Source organism: Sesamum indicum, linkage group LG2 (assembly GCF_000512975.1).
Source record: "Sesamum indicum cultivar Zhongzhi No. 13 linkage group LG2, S_indicum_v1.0, whole genome shotgun sequence".
Lineage (NCBI taxonomy): Eukaryota > Viridiplantae > Streptophyta > Magnoliopsida > Lamiales > Pedaliaceae > Sesamum > Sesamum indicum.
Window position 1 is genome coordinate 15,417,387 of NC_026146.1, and position 10,171 is coordinate 15,427,557.

The 10,171-nt window shown below is 30.2% G+C and overlaps 1 protein-coding gene across 1 annotated transcript; it reads right to left on the reverse strand.

Annotated features, from left to right (window-relative positions):
- LOC105156260 (heavy metal-associated isoprenylated plant protein 21) lies at window positions 4,608–5,711 on the reverse strand. The gene is made up of 3 exons (XM_011072339.2): window positions 5,592–5,711; window positions 5,425–5,500; window positions 4,608–5,003 (listed from the first exon to the last, which is right to left on the reverse strand). The coding sequence occupies exons 1-3, from the start codon at window positions 5,664–5,666 to the stop codon at window positions 4,711–4,713; spliced, it is 444 nt and encodes a 147-aa protein (XP_011070641.1). The 5' UTR covers window positions 5,667–5,711; the 3' UTR covers window positions 4,608–4,710.

Sequence of the window (10,171 nt, forward strand, 5' to 3'; positions counted from 1 at the left end):
TTCCGATCTGGGGGGGAGGGGATGTTTCACTTTTGATTTCAATGTTATGAAAAAGTGTGCGTTGGAGTGTTAAGTCCATCATTACTTGTGTTGTCTGACTGTCCTCTCATTTTTCTTCAACTTTCCTCATATTTCAACCTTGTCATCATTGCTTTTACTGTCTCGGTTTCCCTCACCACTCCTCCCAACCTCCTCTCCTCATCCTTTTGCCATCTCCATTTTAAATTAATTCAATTTTTTCTTTTATATATATATATATATATGTTTTTTTCTTTTTTGTAATATGAAAAGTTATAGTTTAAAATTTCATTTACAATTAAGAAATTTGATATTTATGTTTATCTAACAAATAGAATTAAGTCAAAATTCAGCTAATTTACTGACATTAGCAAAGAATAAAAATATATATTTACTTTATATTGACTTATTACTAATTTATTGCATGCTAATTTTGTCTTTTATCAAACTACCCTTAAAAGTCAAATAAATCCATATAAAACCCTATATTTTCATCGATTGACTTAATACTAACTTATTACATGTCAAATAATTTTTTTAATCAAATTACCCAATTCAGATTTTGCAATTTCAACTTCAGATTAAAATCACTGTATTCATCGGTTGTTTTTGTCCTTTAGTATTGAATAAAGTTTAATAAGACAAAGGTTGAGTTCGTTGGTGTATTTATTCAGGAAACAATTAATACAAATAATAGATTGGATAGTTCTGCTGCAATAATTATTATGGTAAATTATCATTACAATAAATATAATATTTAATTATAATTAATTATCATAGTTAAAAATTAATAATCATAGTAAAAGTTATTCATCACGATAACGATGCTTGTCGATCTTAATGTTTGCGAATGTGGCTAATATATTTGTAATGACTAAAATCATAGCAAAAACATTTATAGTGGCTCATAGCCATGGCAAAATAGTTTTCATAGTGATTAAGTTAAATTTTTGCATCGCTTTTTGTTTAAAAATTTTTGTATCGATTTTTGTTTAACAGCAATTACTAATAATTCTTTACGACGGCTTCAATCCATAGCTAAACAACTTCGTAGCCAATCGTATTTTTCTTTTTCTAATTTGCAATGAGTTTCTTTGAAATCGATCATAATTATAAATACACCACGTTGTTTGAAAAATTATAAATTTTTCTTTTAGAATTAACAATCGTCTTATAAATACTCTCTTGCAACAACCCACTGTAAGAAAATAATTGTTAGTCGGCCGTTAATTTTATGAGGTATTTGTAATATTTCAAATAATAATGAAATATTTATAATTATGTCAAATTTTATAAAAAATTTATTGTAATTGTCCTATTTACTAATTTCATGACCGGGAAAAAAAAAGTTTAAATACTTTGCTAGACTCGTTCGAAAGTAAACAACAATTTTCATCAATCATGAAGAATGACTTCAAATGAGCAACCACTTTTCACATGCTGATTTAAGTCCATTATAAATGTAGGACCAGGACATGTTTGTCTCCTGCTGTACCTTAAAAACACAACCACTCGAATAATTGGACATCAACTTATACTGATTCAATGAGTAAGAACGACCAATATTTTCTATGAAAATTTTGTGTCTAGTTGTTTCTATTAACATGAGAATTGTTAGATAATCTGTAAATACTTATGCAAATAACCTGATATCATGTAATCTTAAGAAGGTCGTTTTTAGATCTTATTTTCAACTTAATTCGATCTATAAACAAGTTTCGAGTTTGCAATATTCGTTTAGGATTTTTATGACCTAGTTTCAATACCTTCAAAATCCTAATATTTATAGATTCATCGTAATTGTCTGATCATTTTGGAGTTTGTGGTTTTAGATTGCGGAAAACTAATAAATAGTCGTACTTTATGCCGCAGGTATAATTTTTGCTGCCCTAACACTCTGACGACCTTAAATACTTTTATCTCAATGACCTATTTGACTTACGTATTCAAGGGTTATTACCAGGTCTTCCTAGTTTGGTAGGTCTCGTATATGAGATATTTGAGGTGTTCTTTACTCGTTAAGACTAGCATCCCCCTAACTTCACTAAAAAGACACTAACTCGGTAAAACCGCAACAGTATAACATAATTCATGGTGGCAATAGAAGTCGAAAATTTTAATTTTTTTAAAAACAAAAAATAAAAAAGACCCAATAATTGGACACATAGAATCCCTTATAGAATTTGCACTATGTTTTCGCATGTGAATGTCTTCGGCTTTATTTGGAGCAGAAGAAACAAGAAACTATGATGAGACAATTGTGCCATTTCTTGAAGATTTGTTTAAAATAAGGAAGGTCACAAGTCTTTTCATTACCAAATCAGGTTTCAATGTACAAACGTTAATGCAATAAAATGGCCCAACTGCAGCATTTACTATCATTATTGCCCCAAAAGTTGGTTGTTCAGACCATGCCAAATATTCACCCAACTCAAATAAATTTACCTTAGGGTGATATCCTGACATATATAGCGACATGTTATGTTCTTATACCTTTTCTTTCTTAAATTGCATTTCGCCCCCTAAAAAATATTAAGTTTTCATACTAAATTCCCTAAAAACAGGAAAAATAAAATATACGCCCTCGAAAAATTATTCCGTGCACGTTTCTCCAAAACAATAATTATGCCCTTATGAACACCCAAAAAATTTAATTCTTTAAATTTAATTAATATGACGGAAGATGGGTTTAAGAGATTTTGGGCCTCACCAAAGTGTTTCTTAATATGAAAGACCAAAATCGGGTCTCATAAGATTTGGTGTGATTAGGGCTTAGGGTTAGAGCAATCGCTACGCGACATTTGGGCGTCAGCCCATCATCTCAGCAGGAGTAGAGACTTTCAGTGCTCTTACCAGTTTATCAAAGCTCCGAGGTTGACATAAGCGCAATGGGTACTTAGGAATGACAAACGCCTTGGCTAACTGGGTTTGTGGTCAGTTTGCCCGAATATAGAACCCGACGGATTAGACCCACTAAATAAAATGTAAAATGTTTTTGTATATATATATATAAAGACTAGGGTCCAATATATGTTATGAAACTAAAATTGATTGTTATAAAAAAAAATATGAGACTAATTCGGGAAAACAACATGTAGAATAAGACCAATTAGAGTTATATTGGAGGTAATGATGATGAGCGACAGATGCAGAAATGGGGTTGATGAGCTGATAAGCATATATGACTTGTGATAAGGTTGTAAAGTATAGTATTAATATTTAATCATGTCCTGATCTACCCATACATTGGCAGATCCAGCAAACAGTGAAAAACTAATCATTACAGTCTTGTTTTATCCTTGTTAATTAATCGTAATTAGTGCGCCATTAGATTTGTAAACACATCTCTAAATGTTGGTGGGCTCAATCAAGAAAACACGATTCATTTGGGAATAACACTTTTTGTGTGTTTCTTCTGGAGAAGAAAAGTTGTAATATATAATCCAATATTGTGTGTTCCTCAATTATTTTTCCCACTTTCCGTTGCAAATTGAGAAAATATTTATAGTTGTTACCATTTCCTTGAAACATTTTGAAAAAGACTTCGTTTCTTCTTATAGAAATATTAATTTGACATCACTAACTTTCAAGCATTCTTTTTGAGAATACAATATAATAGAAATATGATTAATTTTCATGATTATACTATAGTGAAAAGTCAATATCATAAGTGAATACTAATCGAACAGTTTTACGTCGACGAACAATTAGTCGTCGTTTTGAAAATGAGGCCAAAATATATACGAGCCTAAAAATCATAAAAAATATTTTGATCATAACTAAAAGAATGACAATTAATAAATATTTGATTGTAGGAATAGTATTATTAATCATGATTTTTAAGTTACAGTAATTTATAATATTAGATAATAAATCATTTTTTTAGTGATGATACCATAAAATTGTACAATTTTTTTTGGAACTTTTGTCTAAAATTTCATGTCCAGTCAGATTGAACTTGGTTTTTCAAATCCTCCATTAGGAGACAACGTAAGTTAAGTTGTCTGTTTAGTGGGAAACTCATTATCTCCATAATCTATTAGTATAGAGCATGGAGTGTTTAGAATCAGAAGTAAATTAAAGTTGAGGTTGTGCAAATTATGCCCAATTTTTTAATTTATTTTCGGGAACAAGATTTGGGTTTTGATCTGCCCCTTTTGTATATATGTAAACCCTAATTTTAAGGGATTGGCATGCACTGATTAATTTTCAATCCTTTTTTTTTTTAAATAAAAATAAAATTGATACTGAACCAATCATTAATGATATCTATTTTTAATAATTCCAAATTAAGGCTAAACATCTCATCTTGATTGTGATAGTTATATATGGTCACGTAGTATTTAGAGTGAGAGTGATCAAGAATTACGACAATTAATTTTAGTAATTTTGTTTTATCATTAATTCAATATTAATTAAACAAAATTGATAGTGAAGAAAAGAATTACTTAAGTTTAAGAGAATCCTAGGACATTATCGATGCCCATTACATAGCAAGTGCAACGTTGATTGAAACTGATCGGATTTTATTTAGACAAATTTGTAATGAGAAAATCAAAATCTTACCATAAAACTTGTCTCCACGAGCATAAAGAAACAAAAATCGAATTTCCCACATTACTCATTCTCCACTTCTATATAAATTCAAAATTTTGAATCCAAACACAGAACGTTGGAACATATTGTATCTGATTACATAATTGAACAGGCATTAACGTTGTCATCACTGAACAGTGTGGTGTACTTCTCGACAGGGGCGTTGGGGCTTGGAAATGCCTGAGCAACATTCCTCACAAAGCCAGAAGGTGCCTTCTTGTCATAGGCTTGAGGGGCATAAGGGTAATAAGCCAAATTGTATTGGACATAGGGCCAAATTTCAGCCTTCTTTCCTGTGCTCTTCACTCTGTTTAAGACCTTGTTTGGTTCCACGTACCCACTCACTGTTACTCGGCTTTGCTTTCGGCTTACATCCACCGATTTTACACCTTCAACACAAACGAACCAAAACACAAAATTATTTACAACATTAATGTTAAAATTACACGAATCATAATTTGAATTAGGTTTGGACAAATTGAAATTAATTATATGGTACAGTTCAAAAAAATAACCAATCATACAACAAGTGTAATCCTATATAATTATTTAGTTCGAAAATTTTACTAAAACTACATAACAAGGAAAGAACATGAGAAGAATTCAACAATAACATACAAACTTACCATGTTCAGATATACGGTCACAGAAAATCCTTACTCAAATCAGATACACTTGTTATATAATTCGTAATTTTTATCGTATTATACATCAATTATACTTATCATATAATTAATTCAAGTTAGATTAAACTCGATTTGAACTAGAATTTTCAGACTGAGAAAGAAGAAAAGGAAATTATATAGTGACCTTTCATGGAGGAAACCGCATTTCGAACTCTTCGTTCACATCCCTCGCAGTCCATTTTCACCTTGATTTCCACCGTCTGCATCCCAAATATATATAACTTGAAATTCCATACTATTAATGAATATATATATATATATGTATGTATGTATGGAGGTGGTGGGAGTTACCTGCATTGGCTTTCTTTTGCTCTTTCTTGTGCTTGTAACTGCACATACATCTGAAATATGGTCAAGAAATCCCATTACTCTTCAAATCTCTACTTTCCTATGTATGTCTGTCGGGTGTTGAGAGAGTTGAGACAGCTTATTTCGAATGTTTGATATGAATTATGTTTTTTGGGGGTGTGTGTGTAGAGATAGCCGTATTTATAAGGTAGAGAGAAAGGTAAAAAGAAATGGAGGTGAGTAAGCAAGCTGTATATAGCTATACGTATACGTATACGTAGTAGTTTAATGATTAATGGAAGTAGTAGGTAGCTAAGACAAAGAAAGCGACTTGTGTCGCCCCCGCTTCCTTAATCATTCACTCTTAACTCAAAAACACATTAACAGTGAGTTGGACAAACTCCACTCTTGTGTGACTTTCATCCCACAATTATGATTTTTTTTTATTTACGTAAAATAAATTTGACAGAATTGAACCAATTGTATAATAAGTGTATTATACGATTGGTCACTTTTTTTAAATTATATGTCAATCATACAATAAGTATATTACATTTATCATATTTGATTTCAATCTAATCAAAATTCGATTCAAATTAAAATTTCCCCTCGCCTCAATCTCGATGGGTCTTATGCTCTCATTAACCAATCATTTCAAGAAATTTATATACATCTCGTACGAAGCTGCAACCGATATTTCATTGCAATTTTGTCTCTCCTTAATTTCTTCTTGGTAGTTCAACACGGATTTAAATGTCTTAACTTTGGGGTAAGAGATCAAGTTGTTTTCTGTGGGAGCCAGCCTTCATCTCTATTGACCACAACTGAAGTTTTGCTGGCACTCAATTGGATATCATGCATGCCCAATTTGAAACTATAATGTTTGACGATTCAAAGTTATAAATTTGAATTTCACCAATATATCGTATCACTCTATTATAATAATATTATATTATTGATTTTCTAAATACTACATCATGAAATTATTATCATATACATATATAATCAATACATATAATGTACAATATATATTTATAATTAATATAGTCTGGAGCCCATCATAGTTGCATTATTTGTGTAGCTGCAGCTGATTTAGGTGTCTACGTTCTTACAGTAGTGTTCATATATATATATATATATGTATATGTATATATAATCCGTCAGCCCACCACAATTAAGACAGATTGAGATATTGGTTTTTCCCATTGAAATCTACTCTCAAATCACATTACTTGTCCCTGTTATCATTGCAAGTGGGACTTTAATTTCCCATTGGGAGCCAATCAAACTCAACCTGCATCCACTTATTTTCCTTCACTATTTTCAATTAATGTTTCCTCTTATTATTTTAAATTACAAATTTATGCCAACTATATAGTTTTTTTTCTTAAAACAAAAAAAAATTCAGGTCCGCTATATGTAATACAGAATAAAGTATCAAATATATCATAATTAGAATATTTATTAAAAAATTTAGGGGTGAATAGTAATTTACCTCCATGTGATAGTGCACATGAGCAAATTATCCTCCTCAGAAAAAAAATATAGTAATTTACCCTCTATACTTTTTAAAATAAAGCAATTTACCTCCATGTCTTAAAAGGTAAATTACTTTATTTTAAAAAATATAGAGAGGTAAATTGTTATTTATTTATTTATTTATTTTCTTGGAGTGCGAGTATGTAACTGTAAGAGGCATTTAAAGTCTGAAATAAATGCAAGAATGGCGTTTGTTATGTGGGCAAGATCAACATCCTTCTTCCTTAATTAATTTGAGATTTGGTATCAATCTATTTCTATATATTTAAGTTGAGTTGAATATTTCCGTGTTCTCCGAGTTGATGGTCTGAATTGCTCGTCCTTCCCTTGTCCATGTCTTTATATATCAATTCATAATTATTATGCTGTTGTAAATACTTTGAGACTTACCAATTTAACACCCCAATAATTTGGGACTAAATACTCCAAACTCTTTCATTCGTTACAAAATAGGCTAATATTCGGATTTTTAAATTCAGATTATTCTGACCTGGTCCGACCGAGTTCAAATTCAAGTATGTATGAACTCACGATGATCACTTGATCAATCATGGACTGTAGTTCACGTGGATTAGTACATCTACAAAAAATTATAAATACTAATATTTCATACTTTAAGTATAATTTAATAAATTTTTTATTTATTTCATAGATTAATCCCATCATTTACGGTAAATATTAATCTCTAAGAACATCTTTTACTCTTTTGAACAGTAAAAATTTTGTATAATATTTTTACCGAGCAAAATATGTAGTGCTTGAGAATTAATACTAAAAGAATATTTTAAATCTAATAATTTGTATTTAAGAGTCCTAGTTTGCAAATTATTGCATCAAATTTTGAGGTATTAATTTGTTTACATAACATCATTATTATGTTTGAACTTGAAGTTAGATATAATAAACAATTTGATGATTTAGAAAGATTTCCAAACCTCTCTTAATTTTCTTTTCTTATTTAAAATTTTAAAAAAAAGTAAACATGATGTAAGAAAATAAAAAATAAATTAGAACGGACTTCTCTAAAATTTATCACAATTATAATTATTTTTATTTAAAAAATTTAAATATTTATAATTTTTTTTAAAATTAACGATCGTATAATAAATATTTTCTTATGATGGTTTATTATATATATATATATTGTGCTGTCATTTGATGTAGCGACTGGTGAAGTGTACCCTACGGTAAAGCTGAACTAATGTAACGTGGCAGTTTTCAGGTGTAAATCCCTAATTCAACTTCAACAAGTAATTGAATCGTACTTGTATTGATCAAACTCCAAAAACGTGCTCTTTGGAATAAAAAACGTGGCTAACAATTATTTGAGCTTCTGTTTGGAATGTTGGATTTAAAAACTAATTTCTTTTTAATTTGTAACAATACATTCTTAAAACTCGTTCAAATAATTTTATATTGTTACGACCATCGTTTATCGAGATTTCGATCATCGATTCTCCTGTCATTAGATCAACAACTTTTTTATGCTTCTAGCACTAGGCATCCGTTAAACCCTCCTACATGATTTTACGACTTTATAAAAATTTGTGTTTTCGGTAAACTGGCTCTCAGGCTTGATCACTGCCACTCAGGAGGCAGCCCTTTTTCCAATGTTATGGAACTATTTTGTCGAGTTCTAAAAAAACTATAGATCCTTCGGCTCGTACTTCGATGAAATATTAAACAACTTTAAATCTTTTTAAATATCGAGTCATTTAATTTTCTTTCAATATAAATTTTAGTTCAGATTATTGTATTTAAGTGTAGCATAATTGAAGAGATGTCATATAATTTTATAGGATTTTAGGTTTAAATTCAAATTTGTTACAACCTCACCATTGGGCCAAACTCACTTGTAATTGTTTAACAGCCGCTTCCCACATCAGACCCAAACTTATATTAGTTGGGTTGGGCTGAGGGCCAAATTTGTTCTCTTTCCCATAAATACTAAAGCAAATTCGTAGCCAATTTAAAATGAAGGGTAAATTACATATACCTCACTTAAAATTTAGCATTAATTATGATTATTTCTTATTATTTTAAAAATTATAAATACTTACTTAAAATAGAAAATAATTGTATTTTATAAATATTGAGATAAAAATTACTACTCTATCCTTACTGAATTTTTATTTTAACAAAAAAAAAAACGAAGGTTTAAAGAAATGTAAAAAATTTGAGAATGAATAAAATAAATAATGTATAGGGCATAATAAAATATTTTAAAATTTTAAAAATAAATAAATAAAACTATAACTTATAATGCAAATGAGTATTTTGGACAGTTCAAAACTTAACAAGATGCTAACGTAACAGATTTGGTGTTAGACGAAAATTAAAATTAGGGGGTAATTATAATTTCTGGAGGTAGTATCTATAATCATATAAAATTCACCCTTAAAATAAATTAAAGAAAACATAGGTTTAAACTTTAAAGATTTTTAAAATTCTTAGGTTAGAAATAAGATTGTGACTATTGTGCTTTCATCTCATCTCAATAAAAAGTATATATATGAAGGAGTGGTTTTTAGATTTTTTTTGGAATATGTGATTGGATGTAAGATACAAATATAACAATAATTAATTGAAAGTGGATGTGAATTAAAATTTTTGATCAAGTTTCAGCTGTCACAATATCCGATTACTGTGAAATGTGAATTGATTATTAATTAATAACTCGAGGAAAAAAAAAGAAAAGAAAAAGAAAAAACAGCAAATCTTTAACAAAATTCAGTTATGAAGAAGCCAATAGTAGGCGTCCATGCGTCCCCTCCACAACTCTCCCGCCAAGTAGAAACATGAGAACAGTTAGACGCACCTCGCAGTTCAGATCGGCTATGGCGTCTCTCCAACTACTCCTCCCCCTCTTCCTAACTTTCTCTGCAGTCTCCGCCGCCGGAGAATCACCTCCGCCATCATTTGTCAACGCGGCGGAGACTCTTGCCAGTTCGGGATACACAGCAATGTCCCTCACTCTCCAACTCATCGCCCCCACCCTCCCCCTCCCCCTCCCCTCCCATCCCCTCACTGCTCTCACCATATTC